The 23041-nt window shown below is 48.2% G+C and overlaps 2 protein-coding genes across 4 annotated transcripts in view; one reads left to right on the top strand and one right to left on the bottom strand.

Annotated features, from left to right (window-relative positions):
- Positions 1-23041, top strand: part of LOC129861238 (rho GTPase-activating protein 39-like) — a 167566-nt gene that overhangs the window by 99743 nt on the left and 44782 nt on the right. The window contains exons 1-2 of one of the 2 annotated variants that reach the window (XM_055932470.1): positions 8580-8861; positions 15976-17362. In XM_055932470.1, coding sequence (XP_055788445.1) covers positions 16022-17362 — 1341 coding nt within the window. In that variant the 5' untranslated portion in view covers positions 8580-8861; positions 15976-16021. Of the gene's footprint in view, positions 1-8579; positions 8862-15975; positions 17363-23041 lie in introns of those variants that run through there. The other variant, XM_055932469.1, reaches the window with a different exon arrangement.
- On the bottom strand, positions 96-7928 carry LOC129861237 (uncharacterized). 2 transcript variants are annotated; one of them, XR_008760524.1, is made up of 2 exons: positions 653-7928; positions 96-137 (listed from the first exon to the last, which is right to left on the bottom strand). XR_008760524.1 is itself a non-coding variant. In XM_055932468.1 (2 exons), the coding sequence occupies exon 2, from the start codon at positions 7037-7039 to the stop codon at positions 902-904; it is 6138 nt and encodes a 2045-aa protein (XP_055788443.1). In that variant the 5' UTR covers positions 7040-7212; positions 7728-7928; the 3' UTR covers positions 96-901. The 2 variants fall into 2 exon arrangements, 1 of the variants encoding a protein (XP_055788443.1); XM_055932468.1 differs by having other exon boundaries at positions 96-7212; positions 7728-7928.

The following is a 23041-nucleotide window of genomic DNA, read 5'->3' as shown; positions in this document are numbered from 1 at the left end:
ATGTGGGTAGCTGGACAGGTAGGATGACTGACAGTGAAGGTGAACAGGTGGTCACGTGTCAGGTGACAGAAGAATGGATGAGACTGAGGCAGGAATTCCTTTAACCATAAAGTGGTATATTTACTGAGTAGTCTGTGCTGCATAACAAAGGAAACAAAATAACACGTATCCAATCAAATTCATAATCACAAAGATCAAATCATAACAATCATTCATTATTAACATAATTAGGGAATTCATGAATCCAGTTAATTAAGAAGTCAATAGTAATCACCTGTGAGTCATTTAGGCTCTTAACTATTTCACATAAATCATGAAATAAATACAAACAGTGAATGGTCATTCAATCTATAATCTCCTTTAGTTTGATATCAAAGTCGATCAGTTAGCAAACAATGACATTTCTCATTTCATCCTTTCAATTGGTCTTCATGTGTACATGGAATTAATTTAATTACATATTAAACATATCGATTGCATAATTGGCCTATGAGGATCCGTATGATCATTTACAATTCACATTACACAATATGTTTGAAGCGTGCACTCCTAGCCGCGCTCCGCGATAACAACTATAAACAATAACTGATAGCCCACTCTCCCGCTCGCAACAGATAGTTCAGATGAAAGGTAACAGAGTCGGTGGACTTACGTGGATTCATGGACGCACAGAACTTCTGGAGCAGACGGAGTTAAGGAAGAGAAAGCAGCGAGATCAGGCGATGCCGTTTTCCTCCTTTTATGTGGATGAGATCTGTCGGTCATTGCCACCTGACCTAATTAAAGCGCTCTGGCCCAGCTGAGTAAGTGGCCATGAATTAAAGGATTATTCCACCAACTCCATGGGCCTTTTCTACAGCCACCCTGGAAATTTGTTAAATTCCACACTCCTCAGAAAGGCTCATTGCTCCCCGTCCTCCGTCATCTCAGGGAGAGGAATTAGTCGAGCAACTGGCCTAATATATGTTCGGTTCTTTACCTGGATCTCTACTGATCTAACGCGACCATCGATCCCAGGCATGGTCTTAGTGATACGTCCCACCGGCCAGGAGGCTCGAGGCAGCTGAGGGTCCACCACCATTACTACTTGGCCAGTTTCCAGGCTGGCCATTTCCCTCCGCCATTTCCCTCTGTGCTGTAGGCTTGGTAGGTAATCCCGAATGAATCGGGCCCAGAAATGGTCAGCCAAGATCTGGCTGTGTCGCCACCGGCGTCTGCCAACGAGGTTGGTATCAGCATACATGGCTTGAGGAAGTGACGCATCCCGGCGTCCCATCAAGAGCATATTTGGTGTAACCGGATCGGGGTCAGCGATATCTGCAGAGAGATATCCCAAGGGTTTGGAGTTCAATATCCCTTCCACCTCTATCAGGACGGTCCGCAAGACAGTTTCAGTGACAGTTTGGTCCCCCAGGACGACACGTAAGGCCGTCTTTACAGATTTGATCTCTCGCTCCCATGTTCCTCCAAAATGAGGAGCTCCTGGAGGGTTAAATTTGAATAAGATTTGTTGGTCCATCAGCTGATCCTGAAGGCTGGGTTCCATGGCTTGGAAAGCTTCCTCCAACCTGGCTTCTCCTGCCTTGAAGTTTGTGCCTCTGTCAGCCAGGATCTCGTAGGGTTTCCCCCGTCGGGAGATAAACCGCCGTAGGGCCATGAGGAAGGCTTCAGTATCCAAACTCTCCAGTAGGTCCAGGTGGACACACCTAGTCGTCAAACACTTGAATAGAATGCCCCAGCGCTTTTCCACTCGACGACCTAGCTTGATCGTCAAGGGGCCAAAGCAATCTACTCCGGTTGACCAGAAGGGTGGTTTGAGAAGGCGCAAGCGAGCAGGGGGTAAATCTGCCATTTTGGGTACAGTGGCTCCAGCCCGCCATCTCTGACATTCTACGCAGGCGTATTGGTGCTTACGAATGGCTCCTCGTCCTCCAAGTATCCAGTACTTCCGCCTCATCTCCCCATAGACCCTCTCTGGCCCTGGGTGGAGAAGCTTTTCATCATAACTCTTGATGAGGAGCCTGGTAAGAGGGTGTCTGGAGTCAAGGATAATTGGGTGGATAGCGTCGGGGTCCAAAACTTCTGCTCGGCGCAGCCTCCCTCCGACTCTGATCACTCCAAGGATTTGATCATATTCTGGGGCGAGAGAGAGAAGACGGCTCTCCTTAGCAACTTCCCTACCAGCTTTCAGAGCTTTTAGCTCCTCAGGGAAGCTAACTGCTTGTGCATGCTGGAGGAGTAATGTCTCTGCCGCGAGGGAGGTGGGTATAGAAGCCACCCCATCTGAGGTCTGGTTTATGGCGGCGATCAGATCCGGCAGTGTTTGGGATTGTGCTAGGTCAGGGAGAGCTGTTGTTGGTTCCGTAGAGATGCTGTAACATTGGGCGGACTTCCTTAACTCATGAGTTTCAATTGGTTGCGGAGGAGCCGCACGCCTGGGGGCTTTTGGCCACTCGTTCTCTGGTTGGGACAAGAATGGTGGTCCCAAGCTCCAGCGATGGGGTTGAGCCAGTTCCTTAAGGGTTTTACCGCGAGTAACGTCATCAGCAGGATTGTTTATGCTATCAACATACCTCCAGTCTTGGACTTCTGTCAGGTCTTGGATTTCCGCAACGCGAGTTCCGACAAACACCTTATACCTGCAGGACTCCGATGTGAGCCAGGTCAATACAGTGGTCGAATCACTCCAGTAGATGACCCTCTGGATTGGCAAGGTGAGCTCGGCTCGCAAGGTAGAGGCCAACTGGGCTCCGGAAAGGGCAGCACTGAGTTCCAGCCTAGGCATTGACAACTGCTTCTTGGGTGCGACCCTGGACCTGGCCATGACAAAGGAGACATGGGTGTGTCCTTCCTTATCTTCCACTCTTAGATAGGAAACCGCCCCATAAGCTCGCTCCGAAGCGTCACAGAACACATGCAATTCCAGGCATGATCCCACTTGGTCAGCACAGGGTGGTACATAACATCTTGGCATTTGGACTCCAGAGAGCTCCGATAACTCTGTTTCCCAACAGAACCATCGTTCCACTAGGTCAGCCGGATGGATCGGTTCATCCCAGTCCCTCTTGGTCTGCCACAGGTCCTGGACTAAGACTTTGGCCCGGGTTGTGTATGGCAGGATATACCCAAGGGGATCGTATTGACTGGCCAGTGTCCGATAGATGGTGCGCAGAGTGGGGGTTTCGGTACTCAGGGCTGAGCGGTGCTTGTACCCAAGGGTATCCGGTATGCAGCTCCATCTCAGTCCTAGAGTGGGCTCTTGTGGGTTAGCACCAGACTGCGATAGCCAGAGTTCACTGCTACTTGACCTAGCTTGTGGTGGGAGGTGCTGGATAACCTCCGCTCTGTTACTCGCCCACTGTCGGACCTCGAATCCCCCTTTGGACAGGAGATTCCGTACTTTATCGAGGAGTGCTTTCGCTTCAGCCGTGGATGGGATGCTCTGTAAGCAGTTATCCACATAGAAGGCATTTTCCACTGAATCCCATACTTCTGGGTCACTGTCTGGGTGCTCCCGTGCGTGTCTCTGCAGAGCGTATATGGCACAGCAAGGACTGCAGGTGGTGCCAAATGGGAGTACTTGCCATTCATAGATGGTGGGCTCTGCGTCTCGTTCCATATCTCGCCATATGAACCGGAGCAGTGTGGTGTCGGAAGGCAGGAGACGAATCTGATGAAACATGGCTTTGATGTCTCCACTGATGGCTGTAGAGTGCTGCCGGAACCGGAGAAGGACACCGAGCAAGGAAGGACCTAAGGTTGGTCCCGGGAGTAGACAGTCATTCAGGCTTTGACCAGCAGCTTGGAATGAACAGTTGAAGACAAGTCTGTACTTCCCACCGTGTTGCTGGATAACATGGTGAGGGAGATACCAGGATTCGCTGAGTGGGTTTCCCTCTTCATGAGCGGTCACTTTTGTGACATAGCCTGCCTTCACAAGGTTCTGAATCTCCCGGTTATGAACTTCAGCAAGCTCAGGATTCTTCAACAGGCGTCTCTCCGTTCCACGCAGTAGTGGGAGTACAGCCCGGGTTGTGGTTGCCAGAAGAGGATGGTTGGGCACCCGTAGCAGTGGGGTTGCGTACCTCTGAACGCCATCCAGTTCAGTGGTAGTGGTGCGCTTCTCCAGGAGGTCTAATGCATAGGAGTCATGTTTCGAGCGGGTGACCTCCTGTAGCTTCCGGTTGGAGAAGGTGTCCATCTTCCAGAGCATCTCTACATTCCGAAGGAGGTCAGTGGCCGCACAGGGGAATGGAGCTGGATTGCTTCTGGTGAAGAGGACTTGCTGTGACTGTACAGCTTGGGTGGAGAGAAGTAGATGGACTGGACCTTGCACAGCCCAACCCAAGGCTGTATGGACAGCAATGGGACCTCCTTCTGGTCCAGCTCGTATAGGCTCAGTCGGGGTGACGAGATGTGGGTGGTCTGACCCAATCAGGATAAGTGGCGCTACTCTGGCCAAGTTAGGAAGAGGTAATCCTCGTAGATGAGGATATTGTCTCTGGAGAACACTTACCGGGCAGGAGTGCTCCGCAAGATTCAAGCCATCTGCCGTGAAGGCATTGGTGATATTATAGGCCACGTCCCGGTTTCCTGAAGGTGAAATGCTAAAGGTCACAGCAGAGCCTTTCATTTGGATAACATCATGTCGCACCGTTCTGAGGTTAAGGGTCTCGGGAGTCCCCTCCAGGTTTAGCTGACGGGTGGCCGCCGTGAGAATGATCGTTCTTTCTGACCCATCATCTAGAACGGCGAATGTATCAATGCTTCTCCCTTCACTTTGCAGAGTGACCTTGACCACTTTCAACATGACCCTTGGAGACCGGTTCTGCTGGTCGAGGTACAGCTCCTTTGCAGCTCCTACCATGAGCATACTCTGCTCCTTCTGTGCTTGGGGAATTACATCATGCAACACTGTGAGATGGATTTCCTTACAGCGATTGCAGGGTTTCCTCAATGTGCAGGTCTCCGCCTTATGGCTACGGGCACACTTGTAGCATCGCTCGCCTGAAGTGATCCAGGCCTTCAATTGAGTTTGGGTGAGCTTTTTTACCCTGGGGCATGAGCCAAGGAAGTGTCCCTTACTATTGCAATATGGGCAGTAAGGCTGGAATTTGATGTTCTTGCTCCTGAGAGGGGTCTTCCCGGGTTCCTCCCCAGCTTCACTATTTAAGTACATGGTAGTGGGATTTGGTCTTTTCTGTCCCCCCTGGCGTTCAAACTCCTTCCTTCCCCCGGTGGCTATGGCTGAGATTGTGGCCTGGTGAGCGATACTCTTCGCCTTGGCCTTCACCTCCAACCATGCGGCCAGGTCTCTGAGTGCATAGGTGCTTCTCGAGCCCTCTTTCAGGATGCCCCTGTTCAAACAATGTTCAATGAAACTGTCTCTGAGGTACACTGGAAGCTTGCTAAGAAGCCTGTCCACGTGGGAGCCACATTTCAGCTCGTTCCCATCTTCTCCTTCAACGGATTGGAGCATTGAGGTCAGGGATTGGACAGCCAGGGAGAACTCTTGGAAGGCAGCATGGTCTCCCATTTTAATTGGAGACGTGTTCAGGATGTTGCTTAGTTCATTCTGGACCAACTGGCGTGGCTCACCATATCTCGCCTTCAGGGCCTGGAGAGCTGCAGTGTATGGTGTTGCGGAGTGCATAAAAGATTGGGCCAGCCTGTATGCACTAGGAAACCGCAAATGATCCATTAGTACTTGGTATTTGTAGCGTTCTGAGAGATGACTGTGAATACCCAGTAGGCTCTCCAATGCCATTTCCAAAAGGACAAATTCACTCTCCTTTCCGCTCTCAAAGTATGGCAGTTTGGGTCTGGGAATTCCATAGGCTGAGGCTACTAGAAGTTTCATAATATTGGCTCCCTCTTCTGGTTGCGTGAAAGATGAACCCGGGACTTCTGATGAGCCCACTGTGACCTCATTGGGCCGGTCCCCTACTGTCCCAGACCCTCCATTGGTGGCAGACGGAATTGGGTGAGAGCCCTTCCACCTGATGTTTGAGGACTGGCCTGGCCCTGGACGAGAGGAACGATTTGCCGTGGTTGGTAATTGGCGGAAAGGCGAAGGAGTGATGCTTTGTCCACATGGAGGAATGCTAACTTCTGTCACTGGCCTAGAGGGCGTTGGTGGAGCGGCCTGTCCCCCGTGCTCCATGTTGGCTGTTGACCCCGGAGCCTGTGTGCCATGCTGTACCAGAGGGGCAGATTGGGAAAGAAAGGCAGACAGGTCAGGTCCATGTGGAGGGGTGGTCAGGTCAACTCCCTGTTCGTTCCTCTCCAGGAAGGATGAGACCATCCGTGCCTCCTCCAATTCCCTTCTGGCTTGACGGTGCCGTCGCTGTTGTGCCAGGTCCTTGGCAATGAATTCCCGTTCCTGTAGAGCACTACGGGCCTGCACATCCAATAGATGACATCGTTCATCAGCCTGTCGTTCCTCCTCAATCTGACGCTCAATTTCCTCCAAAGCTAATAGTTTCATCCTCTCTTGTAGGACAGCGGTCTGTGAATCGCTGAGGGCTAGTGAATGGCGGCTGCCATGGCCACTTCCAAAGGGGTATCCACTGGTCGAACTCCCACTCCGTCTAGAGTGCCTCGACGATTTCCCTTTAGTTAAGGAGTGAGCGGAGCCTGCCTCAGGAAGCTGGTTGACCTGTGCTGTGGGAGTCACCTCCATGGGTTCTTCCTGTAGACCACTTTCCTGCTCCAACGCAGTTTCCGGTGCTTGACTCAGAGGAGATGGTTGATGGCTGAAACGTACAGTTGATCCATCATCACCTTGAGCTTTAGTGGGCTTGCCCTTTGATGTCGAAATCTCGACCACATAATCCTTAAGATAACCAGGTGCTTGCCTGGTTCTTCTAGTGCTGCTGGTGGTTGAGGATGAAGCCTTTGTTGCTTTAGGCTTAGCTCCTGGATATTTCCTTTGTTCCAAGACCTTTCCCTCAGCTGCCCTCTCCTCCTCTCTTCCCTCCAGTGGAGACAATTCTTCCCTCTCCTCCTCCATTTCACCTGTCTTTGGTTCAGTCATCATCCGTCTCGAAGGACCATTGAAAGATTAGTGGAATCTATGTGGGTAGCTGGACAGGTAGGATGACTGACAGTGAAGGTGAACAGGTGGTCACGTGTCAGGTGACAGAAGAATGGATGAGACTGAGGCAGGAATTCCTTTAACCATAAAGTGGTATATTTACTGAGTAGTCTGTGCTGCATAACAAAGGAAACAAAATAACACGTATCCAATCAAATTCATAATCACAAAGATCAAATCATAACAATCATTCATTATTAACATAATTAGGGAATTCATGAATCCAGTTAATTAAGAAGTCAATAGTAATCACCTGTGAGTCATTTAGGCTCTTAACTATTTCACATAAATCATGAAATAAATACAAACAGTGAATGGTCATTCAATCTATAATCTCCTTTAGTTTGATATCAAAGTCGATCAGTTAGCAAACAATGACATTTCTCATTTCATCCTTTCAATTGGTCTTCATGTGTACATGGAATTAATTTAATTACATATTAAACATATCGATTGCATAATTGGCCTATGAGGATCCGTATGATCATTTACAATTCACATTACACAATATGTTTGAAGCGTGCACTCCTAGCCGCGCTCCGCGATAACAACTATAAACAATAACTGATAGCCCACTCTCCCGCTCGCAACAGATAGTTCAGATGAAAGGTAACAGAGTCGGTGGACTTACGTGGATTCATGGACGCACAGAACTTCTGGAGCAGACGGAGTTAAGGAAGAGAAAGCAGCGAGATCAGGCGATGCCGTTTTCCTCCTTTTATGTGGATGAGATCTGTCGGTCATTGCCACCTGACCTAATTAAAGCGCTCTGGCCCAGCTGAGTAAGTGGCCATGAATTAAAGGATTATTCCACCAACTCCATGGGCCTTTTCTACAGACATACTCCAAGAGACTTGCAGCTGTAATTGCTGCAAAAGGTGGCTCTACAAAGTATTGACTTTGAGGGGGTGAATAGTTATGCACGCTCAAGTTTTCAGTTTTTTTGTCTTATTTCTTGTTTGTTTCACAATAAAAAATATTTTGCATCTTCACAGTGGTAGGCATGTTGTGTAAATCAAATGATACAACCCCCCCAAAAAATCTATTTTAATTCCAGGTTGTAAGGCTACAAAATAGGAAAAATGCCAAGGGGGGTGAATACTTTCGCATGCCACTGTACCAACACCTCCCCCATAAGCATTCCTGTCTCTTCTATAGATGTTATATCCTTGTATTGCTACTGCTGTATCATCAAAGGAATTATCTAAGTAGTCTCAGAAATGGCTAATATATGAATGTTATCTGATGTTAGCAAGTTATTGATTTCATTAACCTTATTTCTAAGGTTAACATATATTAATATGGGCTACTCACATGCTGAGATTCTATCAGAGAGGAGAGAGGCTGAGCTGGAACAGAGCAGCTCACATTCCAGCTACTGTAACACTAGGGAAGGAGAAGGGCTAGAGCACTGGCCCCCGCCTTTCTTTCCTCCTCTCTCTCTCTCTCTCTCTCTCTCTCTCTCTCTCTCTCTCTCCCCTTTGTTTTTTTTGCTCCCCTCTCAGTAACTCCACAGTTAAATTCAGATGCTGGTGGCAGGCTACAATTAAGTGTATCTGTAAAGAGCTCTGGAGTCTTGACTCTTTTGTGTTTTCACTGAAGACACTCACAGCGGTACACAAGACATCCATCATCCTTCTGAGACACGCTGGCACAGGTTGTTTGTTTTCTTTTGGTTTTGAAGAGGAGGGGGTGTAGCAGCGTTCACACGGGGACTGAAGAGACCCCCGCCAGTACAACGCTGTCCCGCGCCGACACAGGGGGGGTAAGTTACCTTCTGATCTTTTTTAGGGGACAAAGACCACCCTCCTCCCCCCATTATGCGTCTTTACTCAGGCAATGCTGAGTGTAAGTGCTTTGACCTAAATGAGCATGATATGCTGATAAGCTATATGGTGTTGTCCTCTACTTATCAGAGCCTGTATGTTGTTGTCCTCTACTTATCAGAGCCTGTATGTTGTTGTTGTCTACTTATCAGAGCCTGTATGTTGTTGTCCTCTACTTATCAGAGCCTGTATGGTGTTGTCCTCTACTTATCAGAGCCTGTATGTTGTTGTCCTCTACTTAGCAGAGCCTGTATGTTGTTGTCCTCTACTTAGCAGAGCCTGTACGTTGTTGTCCTCTACTTATCAGAGCCTGTATGGTATTGTCCTCTACTTAGCAGAGCCTGTACGTTGTTGTCCTCTACTTAGCAGAGCCTGTATGGTGTTGTCCTCTACTTAGCAGAGCCTGTATGGTGTTGTCCTCTACTTAGCAGAGCCTGTACGTTGTTGTCCTCTACTTAGCAGAGCCTGTACGTTGTTGTCCTCTACTTAGCAGAGGCTATATGGTGTTGTCCTCTACTTAGCAGAGCCTGTATGGTGTTGTCTACTACTTAGCAGAGGCTATATGGTGTTGTCCTCTACTTAGCAAAGGCTATATGGTGTTGTCCTCTACTTAGCAGAGCCTGTATGGTGTTGTCTACTACTTAGCAGAGGCTATATGGTGTTGTCCTCTACTTAGCAAAGGCTATATGGTGTTGTCCTCTACTTAGCAAAGGCTATATAGTGTTGTCCTCTACTTAGCAGAGCCTGTATGGTGTTGTCTACTACTTAGCAGAGGCTATATGGTGTTGTCTTCTACTTAGCAGAGCCTGTATGGTGTTGTCTACTTTGCAGAGGCTTTATGGTGTTGTCCTCTACTTATCAGAGGCTATAAGGTGTTGTCCTCTACTTAGCAGAGGCTATATGGTGTTGTCTTCTACTTAGCAGAGCCTGTATGGTGTTGTCCTCTACTTATCAGAGGCTATATGGTGTTGTCTTCTACTTATCAGAGGCTATATGGTGTTGTCCTCTACTTAGCAGAGGCTATATGGTGTTGTCTTCTACTTAGCAGAGCCTGTATGGTGTTGTCTACTACTTAGCAGAGGCTATATGGTGCTGTCTTCTACTTAGCAGAGCCTGTATGGTGTTGTCTTCTACTTAGCAGAGGCTATATGGTGTTGTCTTCTACTTATCAGAGCCTGTATGGTGTTGTCTTCTACTTATCAGAGCCTGTATGGTGTTGTCTTCTACTTATCAGAGCCTGTATGGTGTTGTCTACTTATCAGAGCCTGTATGGTGTTGTCTTCTACTTATCAGAGCCTGTATGGTGTTGTCTTCTACTTATCAGAGCCTGTATGGTGTTGTCTACTTATCAGAGCCTGTATGGTGTTGTCTTCTACTTATCAGAGCCTGTATGGTGTTGTCTACTTATCAGAGCCTGTATGGTGTTGTCTTCTACTTATCAGAGCCTGTATGGTGTTGTCTACTTATCAGAGCCTGTATGGTGTTGTCTACTTATCAGAGCCTGTATGGTGTTGTCTACTTATCAGAGCCTGTATGGTGTTGTCTTCTACTCATCAGAGCCTGTATGGTGTTGTCTACTTAGCAGAGCCTGTATGGTGTTGTCTACTTATCAGAGCCTGTATGGTGTTGTCTTCTACTTATCAGAGCCTGTATGGTGTTGTCTTCTACTTATCAGAGCCTGTATGGTGTTGTCTTCTACTTATCAGAGCCTGTATGGTGTTGTCTACTTATCAGAAGCTATATGGCATTGTTCTAAAAGTGAGAACATGTTTACTGATGGGGTTAACAACTATTAGGCAGGATAATGTCTTACTTCCCACAGTGTTGCTTGTCTCTTATGTCTTTCCCTTCCCACAGTGTTGCTTGTCTCATGTCTTTCCCTTCCCACAGTGTTGCTTGTCTCCTATGTCTTTCCCCTCCCACAGTGTTGCTTGTCTCCTATGTCTTTCCCTTCCCACAGTGTTGCTTGTCTCATGTCTTTCCCTTCCCACAGTGTTGCTTGTCTCATGTCTTTCCCTTCCCACAGTGTTGCTTGTCTCCTATGTCTTTCCCTTCCCACAGTGTTGCTTGTCTCCTATGTCTTTCCCTTCCCACAGTGTTGCTTGTCTCATGTCTTTCCCTTCCCACAGTGTTGCTTGTCTCATGTCTTTCCCTTCCCACAGTGTTGCTTGTATCATGTCTTTCCCTTCCCACAGTGTTGCTTGTCTCATGTCTTTCCCTTCCCACAGTGTTGCTTGTCTCCTATGTCTTTCCCTTCCCACAGTGTTGCTTGTCTCATGTCTTTCCCTTCCCACAGTGTTGCTTGTCTCTTATGTCTTTCCCTTCCCACAGTGTTGCTTGTCTCCTATGTCTTTCCCTTCCCACAGTGTTGCTTGTCTCATGTCTTTCCCTTCCCACAGTGTTGCTTGTCTGCTATGTCTTTCCCTTCCCACAGTGTTGCTTGTCTCTTATGTCTTTCCCTTCCCACAGTGTTGCTTGTCTCATGTCTTTCCCTTCCCACAGTGTTGCTTGTCTCATGTCTTTCCCTTCCCACAGTGTTGCTTGTCTCATGTCTTTCCCTTCCCACAGTGTTGCTTGTCTCCTATGTCTTACTTCCCACAGTGTTGCTTGTCTCCTATGTCTTACTTCCCACAGTGTTGCTTGTCTCTTATGTCTTTCCCTTCCCACCGTGTTGCTTGTCTCATGTCTTACTTCCCACAGTGTTGCTTGTCTCATGTCTTTCCCTTCCCACAGTGTTGCTTGTCTCTTATGTCTTTCCCTTCCCACAGTGTTGCTTGTCTCCTATGTCTTACTTCCCACAGTGTTGCTTGTCTCCTATGTCTTACTTCCCACAGTGTTGCTTGTCTCCTATGTCTTTCCCTTACCACAGTGTTGCTTGTCTCCTATGTCTTACTTCCCACAGTGTTGCTTGTCTCCTATGTCTTACTTCCCACAGTGTTGCTTGTCTCCTATGTCTTTCCCTTACCACAGTGTTGCATGTCTCCTATGTCTTTCCCTTCCCACAGTGTTGCTTGTCTCCTATGTCTTTCCCTTCCCACAGTGTTGCTTGTCTCTTATGTCTTTCCCTTCCCACAGTGTTGCTTGTCTCATGTCTTTCCCTTCCCACAGTGTTGCTTGTCTCCTATGTCTTACTTCCCACAGTGTTGCTTGTCTCCTATGTCTTACTTCCCACAGTGTTGCTTGTCTCATGTCTTTCCCTTGCCACAGTGTTGCTTGTCTCATGTCTTTCCCTTCCCACAGTGTTGCTTGTCTCATGTCTTTCCCTTCCCACAGTGTTGCTTGTCTCCTATGTCTTACTTCCCACAGTGTTGCTTGTCTCCTATGTCTTTTTTTTTTTTTTTTTTTTTTTTTTTTTTACCTTTATTTAACTAGGCAAGTCAGTTAAGAACAAATTCTTATTTTCAATGACGGCCTAGGAACAGTGGGTTAACTGCCTGTTCAGGGGCAGAACGACAGATTTGTACCTTGTCAGCTCGGGGATTTGAACTTGCAACCTTCCGGTTACTAGTCCAACGCTCTAACCACTAGGCTACGCTGCCGCCCCCGCTGCCTTCCCACAGTGTTGCTTGTCTCTTATGTCTTTCCCTTCCCACAGTGTTGCTTGTCTCCTATGTCTTTCCCTTCCCACAGTGTTGCTTGTCTCCTTTTACTATTTTGGATGTGTTATGGTGGGTTTCCCAGCTGAGAGGGGTGGAGGGGGGTTTCATTGAGGTTATGCTGTTTTTACAGTAGACGTTTAGCTATAGTCTGAACAGTCTTTTGAAGGAAAGGGTCTGGTGTGAGGGAAGTTGAGAGTTGAGTGCTGGTTAGATTAGCTAGTCGGGGAGATGATCAGGTTGCTTGTGGAGTGTGTAGGGCTGTAAGCTGGATCTGGGGTCTGAGGGAGGGTGAGTAGGCTGCACCACTGAAGGAGCAGAACACCCAGGGCATTGATGAAGGATTAGGGCCTGACATTCCACTGTGAGGGAACATGGGAGGAAACACAGCCATGAGCGTGGTTGGGGTGGTGTGTGTGTGTGTGTGTGTGTGTGTGTGTGTGTGTGTGTGTGTGTGTGTGTGTGTGTGTGTGTGTGTGTGTGTGTGTGTGTGTGTGTGTGTGTGTGTGTGTGTGTGTGTGTGTTTAAAGGCAATGCTACCAAATACTAATTGAGTGTATGTAAACTTCTGATCCACTGGGAATGTGATGAAAGAAATAAAAGCTGAAATAAATAATTCTCTCTACTATTATTCTGACATTTCACATTCTTAAAATAAAGTGGTCATTCTAACTGACCTAAGACAGGGATATTTTACTACGGTTAAATGTCAGGAATTGTGTAAAAAATGAGTTTAAATGTATTTGGCTAAGGTGTATGTAAACCTCCGACTTCAACTGTATGTGTGTGTGTGTGTGTGTGTGTGTGTGTGTGTGTGTGTGTGTGTGTGTGTGTGTGTGTGTGTGTGTGTGTGTGTGTGTGTGTGTGTGTGTGTGTGTGTGTGTGTAGCTGTACTTTTGACAGCTTCACTTGGCAGACTGTAACGTTGGAACAAAGTGAAACAAACCTTTCCTGTTGTGTTTCTCCTACAAACATGACCGTGATGTTCTGGAAAATGAGTGTGTTTGTGTGGGTGGGTGGGTGTGTGGGTACTTCTGTTTGATAAGCTGAGTAAGGGTTTTGTTGAGAAAAGTGTTTCCATTGTTTCACTGTGACAGTCTCTTTTAGTAATATTAATAGCTAGTAAGATTAATTTAGTTTCCATGCCCTGATTATGTAGTCACAATATGGCCATAATTGTTGGAAACTTAACCAGCACAATCTCACAGTCTGTTGTAACCTACAGTCTCATATCTGTCTCACAGTCACACTGCGTCAAATCAGATCCATCTCAAGTTGTGTTGTAACCTACAGTCTCATACCTGTCTCCCAGTTGTAACCTACAGTCTTATACCTGTCTCCCAGTTGTAACCTACAGTCTTATACCTGTCTCCCAGTTGTAACCTACAGTCTTATACCTGTCTCCCAGTTGTAACCTACAGTCTCATACCTGTCTCCCAGTTGTAACCTACAGTCTCATACCTGCCTCCCAGTTGTAACCTACAGTCTCATACCTGTCTCCCAGTTGTAACCTAGTCTCATACCTGTCTCCCAGTTGTAACCTACAGTCTCATACCTGTCTCCCAGTTGTAACCTAGTCTCATACCTGTCTCCCAGTTGTAACCTACAGTCTCATACCTGTCTCCCAGTTGTAACCTAGTCTCATACCTGTCTCACAGTTGTAACCTACAGTCTCATACCTGCCTCCCAGTTGTAACCTAGTCTCATACCTGTCTCCCAGTTGTAACCTACAGTCTCATACCTGCCTCCCAGTTGTAACCTACAGTCTCATACCTGTCTCCCAGTTGTAACCTAGTCTCATACCTGTCTCCCAGTTGTAACCTACAGTCTCATACCTGTCTCCCAGTTGTAACCTAGTCTCATACCTGTCTCCCAGTTGTAACCTACAGTCTCATACCTGTCTCCCAGTTGTAACCTAGTCTCATACCTGTCTCACAGTTGTAACCTACAGTCTCATACCTGCCTCCCAGTTGTAACCTAGTCTCATACCTGTCTCCCAGTTGTAACCTACAGTCTCATACCTGCCTCCCAGTTGTAACCTACAGTCTCATACCTGTCTCACAGTTGTAACCTACAGTCTCATACCTGTCTCCCAGTTGTAACCTACAGTCTCATACCTGCCTCCCAGTTGTAACCTACAGTCTCATACCTGCCTCCCAGTTGTAACCTACAGTCTCATACCTGTCTCCCAGTTGTAACCTACAGTCTCATACCTGTCTCACAGTTGTAACCTACAGTCTCATACCTGTCTCCAAGTTGTAACCTACAGTCTCATACCTGCCTCCCAGTTGTAACCTACAGTCTCATACCTGTCTCCCAGTTGTAACCTACAGTCTCATACCTGTCTCACAGTTGTAACCTACAGTCTCATACCTGTCTCCCAGTTGTAACCTACAGTCTCATACCTGTCTCCCAGTTGTAACCTACAGACTCATACCTGCCTCCCAGTTGTAACCTACAGTCTCATCATACCTGTCTCCCAGTTGTAACCTACAGTCTCATACCTGTCTCCCAGTTGTAACCTACAGTCTCATACCTGTCTCCCAGTTGTAACCTACAGTCTCATACCTGTCTCCCAGTTGTAACCTACAGTCTCATACCTGTCTCACAGTTGTAACCTACAGTCTCATACCTGTCTCCCAGTTGTAGCTTACAGTCTCATACCTGTCTCCCAGTTGTAACCTACAGTCTCATACCTGTCTCCCAGTTTTAACCTACAGTCTCATACCTGTCTCCCAGTTGTAACCTACAGTCTCATACCTGCCTCCCAGTTGTAGCTTACAGTCTCATACCTGCCTCCCAGTTGTAGCCTACAGTCTCATACCTGCCTCCCAGTTGTAGCCTACAGTCTCATACCTGTCTCCCAGTTGTAACCTACAGTCTCATACCTGTCTCCCAGTTGTAACCTACAGTCTCATACCTGTCTCACAGTTGTAACCTACAGTCTCATACCTGCCTCCCATACACTCTCATAGTCTCACAAAATGAGATAAACACAGGTAACAAGTGGTTTGTCCTTCATAAAGACCTTGGTTGCCAATACTGTCAGACCTAGAGACCTACGCAGGGGAATGTGCAGGTGGTATTCCGGCCAGGCCTGGCATCCCAGTCACAGGATTCTTTCTTCTCAGTTGCATATGAGCCAGTTGGCTGCGAACAGTCATCTGTCTTGTTTACCCACCAAACAAGTCTAAGCCATTGTTTATAGTGCTGTGTGCATGTGGACATATCATACATTTTTGATCCCACATTTTTGGTGTCTTTGAGTGTGTTCTATGTACAGCAGGGAAGTCAGTCCTTTGGGTAAGAATGTGGGTACACAGACCGGTGAGCCACTGCAGCCCCTTAAAGAGTTCAGATGTTTTGTGGCCCCCACCCGCCATCAAAGTTGCCCATCCCTGATGTATAAATATTTATTTTATTATTCATCAAAAAATCTTCCTCTCTTCTGTTCCAGGGACCCTGGTCAAAGATGGCAGCCAGCTCCGGGGTCGAAGGCAGCCATGTTGGTGAAGGTGAACAGTATTGGCAGGAACCAGTCCGTGGTGCCCGCTAGCACCCAGCACCTCAACACACTCAGCCCTGGGAGCCCTGCCGTGTACCAGGTCCACTCAGACAGCCCCAGACCCATATCCAGCCCTGCAGGCAAGATGGCTTCCCCTGTGGACCACAAACAAGCCTTCCACCTGAAGAAGGGAGACAACGGTAACTTCGGCCTGGTGATGCCCTCCACTGGCAGCCAGGTCTACCAGACTCCACAGAGGTGTCAGGCTGGCACCCCCCAGCCCTCCTCGCCCCATTACGGTGCCACTCCGCCCATCTATGATGAACCACCCATGGAAACACCTATCTATGACGAGCCCCCGATGGAGGTGGAGGGGGCCGCCCTCCTGAACAGGTCTTCCACCCCAACCACCAGCCTGCAGAGGGTCCGCCAACCCCAGACCCACCCCCAGACCCAGCCTCAGCAGCAACCCAAGCTGCTTCAATACCCAGCCTCTCATCTGGCCTCCAAACACAAGAGGAATCCCTCCGCCACAGAGTACAGCCCCGCTGGACGGGAGTGCATCAAACACATGGTCAACGTGGACCCTGCCACCTGCAAGCAGAGCCCCATATCCCATCCTATCCAGACAGAGCAGGCCCCTGCTCCAGACACTGACCTGCCCCCCTCTCCATCCCCATGCCCAGTCGTGACCCAGCCCAGGCCTAAGGAGGTGAGCCTGGAGAAGAAGCAGTCGTGGCGTCTCCTGGAGACCAGCGTGAGGAAGAACATGGATGTCCGACACAGCCGGCAGAACAGTGTGGCCTCCCAGGAGTACCCAGCGCTGGCCGCCGTCACCTACCAGGACTCAGGCTACTCCACCGGGCCCTCGCCCAGCTTGAGGAGGAAGAACCGCCGGAGAGCCCTGGGAGGAGGGGCTGGGGGAACAGGGCAGGGCCGGCCAGGCTCAGTGGGCAGCAGTGGGGAGCTCAGTGCCCTGAATGAGAAGCTGATGGCAGAGATGCGGGTGGTGGTGAGTCGCTCTAACACCCTGCGTGGCAGCAAGGCCAGCCTGGACACTGAGATGTCTGACAGCTCTGTACCTCGGGCCCGTTCCCCCCTGGACTCCCCGAAGAAGTACAGGGGCCGCAGCGCCTCCCGAGAGGACATCAGCGCCAGTAACCGCTCTCTGTACCGGACCGGGAGCGGAAGTACCCATGGCGACGTGCCCCTCTCTCCCCTGGCGTCAGAGGGCATGGTGCGTCAGAAACGGACCTATGAGAAGGTGGACACTCTGGAGAAGAGCATCATCAGCCAGAACAGCCTGTCCTCCTCGGAGCCCCACATGTCCCTCTCACAGGTACCGTTCAGTACAGCCCGCCTCTCAACACTGTGTTCTCTATCCGGGTGGGAATGTTAGACTTGTCTTCGCTGTGTCTTAGCATTCAGACCTCTTTGTGTAGACCCAGTAGAAAACGGGCCTGTTCCTCTGGCGTGTGGTATATATAGTTATGTGTTGATATGTTGACATGTGTCGGGTGGCTGCTGAGTTCCAGCACACTGGTTGAATCATCGTTGTTTCCTCGTCATTTAAATGAAATTACGTTGAACCAACGTGGACTAGACGTTGAATTGACGTTTGTACGCAGTGCGAGGGCCGATCCAGCCTGCTGTTCTGCTGGGTATAGAACAGAGTGTTGACATATGAAAGGGCGGTCTGTGTGAGGAAAGCCCTGTACTCTCATATGACTGGGCGTGGGTTAATTAGCCTCGTTAGGTGTATTACTGCAGGTCAGCTGGAATGTCTACCATCCATGCCCTGGGAATTCTCTCTCCATCTCTCCATCTGTCTCTACCAAAAATAAAGCTGCTGCCTTTCTCCTTGCTATCTTTATAAGCAGTTCTAGGGAACAGCAATTGTTCTATTTTCCTCCCGTGTTGTGTTGGAGATGTGGCAGTGTGTAGGCGATGCTAAGGGAAGGCATTGTGAGGCAGCAATCATCTCTGTCTCTCCCTGTCTTCTTTTGTCTGGGATTCACCTCCCTCTCGCTTCAGCCTTCAGGAGAAAAATTGGACGCTGTCGACATCCTGTCGCCGTAGGAACAATGCAGAAGAAAGCTGCTTGTTCTCAGTTTCCTGTTGCCAGTCTGTTCCATTCCAGGAAAAGGGCTTTGCTTCGGAGTTCCTTGAATCATATTGGAGTTGTTTCTAATCACATTTTTTATCTCTCATTTCCTGTAAAGAAACAACAACGTCACTTTAATGCAGTGTGTGTATTGCCACCTGAGACAGCCCCAAGCCTCCTTCTCACCTTGTTTTAGAAATAGTGTATAGTGTGATTTGGGTTAGCCTAGTTGCTCATTGTGGCTGATTACTTATAAAGTTAAAGTTGTTTTTGTCAAAGGCTTTATCAACTCAAAGCGCATCCACCCCCACAACTAGGAGACCGGCTGCTCTGCAGGGACTCTGAACAACCTGCACATAAAAACTAAGAACACAGAGCAAGGACTCCACAGGCTACACGTTTGCGGTAGACAGGAAAAATAAACATGAAACACGCATGAGTTTTAATGGGGGCGAGCGCGCCACTCCCCCACGTGAGGTGTCGCTCAGCTTTCCAAATCCATAAGGTGGCTTAGTCACCTCCACCAAAAAAACACTGCATGCCTGGAGAAGATCTCCTGCAGAGAGAACGAGAAAACACTGCATGCCAGGAGAAGATCTCCTGCAGAGAGAACGAGAAAACACTGCATGCCTGGAGAAGATCTCCTGCAGAGAGAACGAGAAAACACTGCATGCCTGGAGAAGATCTCCTGCAGAGAGAACGAGAAAACACTGCATGCCTGGAGAAGATCTCCTGCAGAGAGAACGAGAAAACACTGCATGCCTGGAGAAGATCTCCTGCAGAGAGAACGAGAAAACACTGCATGCCTGGAGAAGATCTCCTGCAGAGAGAACGAGAAAACACTGCATGCCTGGAGAAGATCTCCTGCAGAGAGAACGAGAAAACACTGCATGCCTGGAGAAGATCTCCTGCAGAGAGAACGAGTGAGGAAAGCACTGAGGAAGAGAGAGGTTCCATTCCGCTCTCAGCATCCATCTGGCAGGTGAGTCAGTGATCGATGTGCAAGGATGTGCAAGGACTCTAAGTGCTTTGAGAGAACTGGATCATAGGTATCAGTGGGCGTGTCCGAATGCCCATAAATAGTAGCCATTTGGGAATTGCTTAAAAAAAAGTTACATTTTTAAATGCCAGGATGTGGTACTCATTTCACCTGTTCATGCTATTGAGGAAGATAAGCATCTTTCCAGACTTCCGTGTGTTTAACAACAGCTGATAATCAGCTGAGGGGACACGCTGTACCAACATGAACGAATAGCGGGAATCAACGCAATTGTGCATTAGGTGATGCGTTCTCAGTAGGATGAGCCTAGTATGTGGATATATTAGTTGCTTACTGCATTAGTTTTTACTAAACAGTACATTCTAAATAGTATGTAGTACAATTAGTATACAGTATGTCATTTTTACTAAACACTACTTTCTAAATAGTATGTAGTTCGATTAGTATACAGTATGTACTTTTTACTAAACAGTACGTTCTAAATAGTATGTAGTACAATTACTGTATGTGTAAGTATGTGCAAATACAGTATGTGTAAGTAAGTAGTAGGCATGCCAGATTTCAGACAGGCCACTATGTCAGTGAATCAGAGAGATGAAGAATGAGGTGGTAAACAGTATGGAGACAGGAACACTGAACACAGTACTGAACACAACAGCATCTAGATCACCCTGCAGAAAGAAGTGGTGACTACAGGGCCCTACCTGCCTACCTGCCTGCATCCTCTTGACTACTGTAGATAGGAGGACCTCCACTGGAGTGGGAGTGTGTGTGTGTGTGTGTGTGTGTGTGTGTGTGTGTGTGTGTGTGTGTGTGTGTGTGTGTGTGTGTGTGTGTGTGTGTGTGTGTGTGTGTGTGTGTGTGTGTGTGTGTGTGTGTGTGTGTTTATATTGAGAGATTGTACCATGCAGTTCAGTGAACTGTATGCCAGATCAAATGAAATAGAGGACGAGTGACAGCGAGTGGGAAAGAAAACACAGATTTGATCCTGGCTGCAGTGTGTCATGTGTTGAGCTGGGCTTGGGCACTTACTAGGGAGAAGGTCCCGTTAACTGCCTCTGTTTGTCAGCTCATTGATGCTGCGTATGTGAGACTTTTTCCCACACTAGCGCTTAGCGGAGGTCACCCTAGATCCATCCACTATCAAAGCTGGGCCCCTTTACTCAACCGGAGAATTCTCTAACCTCTGCTCTGAAACATACACTGGACTGGACTTTTCCATAAAACACACCCTCACTTTTTATACTGTCTGGACGAACTTAATAGAAGTGTTGGTCTCATTCCAGGACTATTTCCATTGTGTAAAGGGAAAAGGGATCTCTGTTTTTGGCAGTAGAAATAAGAACAATCCCTTTTCATTTTTTGGGAGGGGTGGGGTTTCAGACAATGGAGATTTGGGAGTGAGGATTGGGGAGAGGGGCTCCAGGCAGTCCTACTCCCCACCTATATGTCTCCTGGGTGGGAGGAACAGAGTAGTCCCAGTCCAGTCAGGAACAGTGTAGTCCCAGTCCAGTCAGGAACAGAGTAGTCCCAGTCTAGTCAGGAACAGTGTAGTCCCAGTCCAGTCAGGAACAGAGTAGTCCCAGTCCAGTCAGGAACAGAGTAGTCCCAGTATAGTCAGGAACAGAGTAGTCCCAGTCTAGTCAGGAACAGAGTAGTCCCAGTCCAGTCAGGAACAGTGTAGTCCCAGTCCAGTCAGGAACAGAGTAGTCCCAGTCCAGTCAGGAACAGAGTAGTCCCAGTCCAGTCAGGAACAGAGTAGTCCCAGTCCAGTCAGGAACAGAGTAGTCCCAGTCCAGTCAGGAACAGAGTAGTCCCAGTCCAGTCAGGAACAGAGTAGTCCCAGTATAGTCAGGAACAGAGTAGTCCCAGTCCAGTCAGGAACAGAGTAGTCCCAGTATAGTCAGGAACAGAGTAGTCCCAGTCTAGTCAGGAACAGAGTAGTCCCAGTCCAGTCAGGAACAGAGTAGTCCCAGTCTAGTCAGGAACAGAGTAGTCCCAGTCCAGTCAGGAACAGAGTAGTCCCAGTCCAGTCAGGAACAGAGTAGTCCCAGTCCAGTCAGGAACAGAGTAGTCCCAGTCCAGTCAGGAACAGAGTAGTCCCAGTCCAGTCAGGAACAGAGTAGTCCCAGTCCAGTCAGGAACAGAGTAGTCCCAGTCCAGTCAGGAACAGAGTAGTCCCAGTCCAGTCAGGAACAGAGTAGTCCCAGTCCAGTCAGGAACAGAGTAGTCCCAGTCCAGTCAGGAACAGAGTAGTCCCAGTCCAGTCAGGAACAGAGTAGTCCCAGTCCAGTCAGTAACAGAGTAGTCCCAGTCCAGTCAGGAACAGAGTAGTCCCAGTCCAGTCAGGAACAGAGTAGTCCCAGTCCAGTCAGGAACAGAGTAGTCCCAGTATAGTCAGGAACAGAGTAGTCCCAGTCCAGTCAGGAACAGAGTAGTCCCAGTATAGTCAGGAACAGAGTAGTCCCAGTCCAGTCAGGAACAGAGTAGTCCCAGTCCAGTCAGGAACAGAGTAGTCCCAGTCCAGTCAGGAACAGAGTAGTCCCAGTATAGTCAGGAACAGAGTAGTCCCAGTCCAGTCAGGAACAGAGTAGTCCCAGTATGGTCAGGAACAGAGTAGTCCCAGTCCAGTCAGGAACAGAGTAGTCCCAGTCCAGTCAGGAACAGAGTAGTCCCAGTCCAGTCAGGAACAGAGTAGTCCCAGTCCAGTCAGGAACAGTGTAGTCCCAGTATAGTCAGGAACAGAGTAGTCCCACTCCAGTCAGGAACAGAGTAGTCCCAGTCCAGTCAGGAACAGAGTAGTCCCAGTATAGTCAGGAACAGAGTAGTCCCAGTCCAGCCCTGCAACTATTACAAAGGCACCAGAGTGTTACATATAAAACACTGTACTCTCTGGATCACTGGGTATAATGGGTTGGAATGGGATCCCTTACATTCTGAATGTACAGTACTTCTAAATTGTAGACTCTCCTTGGGGACCTTTACTGGGTTTGAGTGTACTTAGTGTGTAGTAAATGTCCTATCAGAGGTTGAGTTACTGACTGTTATTGACAGCAAAAGCCATCTTGAATGGCCTCAAATCCTCAGAGCTGATATCAATTTTGTCTTGTGGATGTATGCGTGGTCTGTGGTGTGCATTTATCATGTACTCAAATGTGCTCCTATATGAAACGCCTACCTTGTACAGATGAATACTCCAGTCACATGTTGAAATACATTGGGGCAGAGTCGTTTCACTGTTCATTGTCAGATCTGTAGGAGAGTACACTTGGCAGAAGCTGCCTATGCTCTGCAAGGAGACTGGGGCTGAGGCTGTGTGTGGGTTGAAATGGCCTGACTAAAATGTGGTTCCGGCCCACAGAAGCCATATCATTCACTGCAGTATATGAACAGCCATGGAAATGACTCTCCCAAAGGCCTTCAGCAAAAATGCCTGTCTGAAATTGAAAAATGAAGGGGGTCCTAAATAACCAGACATCAGCAATTAGCAGGGTCTGTAATAGTGCTTCTTTTATCAAACCGTAATATAAAAACTAACACAATTAATGCACCTCCCCAAATGTGCCTGAGGTGGAGTATCTTGCCATGTTATCTGCAACCCAGCCTGTGAGAGAGCCCAGTCACACACACAGGACACTGCTAAACCCAATCACAGACTATCACACCACACACACTGACCAGGAAGAGATGGCACTGACAGCCTTCTTGAACACACACACAGAGACAGAGACAGAGACAGAGACAGAGACAGAGACAGAGAGAGAGAGAGAGAGAGAGAGAGAGAGAGAGAGAGAGAGAGAGAGAGAGAGAGAGAGAGAGAGAGAGAGAGAGAGAGAGAGAGAGAGAGAGAGAGATTTACAAAAACATTGATTTATAGTTAAATAAACTTGGATTTTTCGTCAAGGACATATACA

This window comes from Salvelinus fontinalis, chromosome 8 (genome assembly GCF_029448725.1).
Source record: "Salvelinus fontinalis isolate EN_2023a chromosome 8, ASM2944872v1, whole genome shotgun sequence".
NCBI classification, from domain to species: Eukaryota; Metazoa; Chordata; class Actinopteri; order Salmoniformes; family Salmonidae; genus Salvelinus; species Salvelinus fontinalis.
The sequence above is the reverse complement of the archived record's forward strand: the minus strand, read 5'-3'. Positions and strand labels throughout refer to the sequence as shown.

Coding starts and splice junctions, on each gene's coding strand:
- LOC129861237 (XM_055932468.1), bottom strand. CDS start 7,039: ATGATGACTGAACCAAAGACAGGTGAAATGGAGGAGGAGAGGGAAGAA.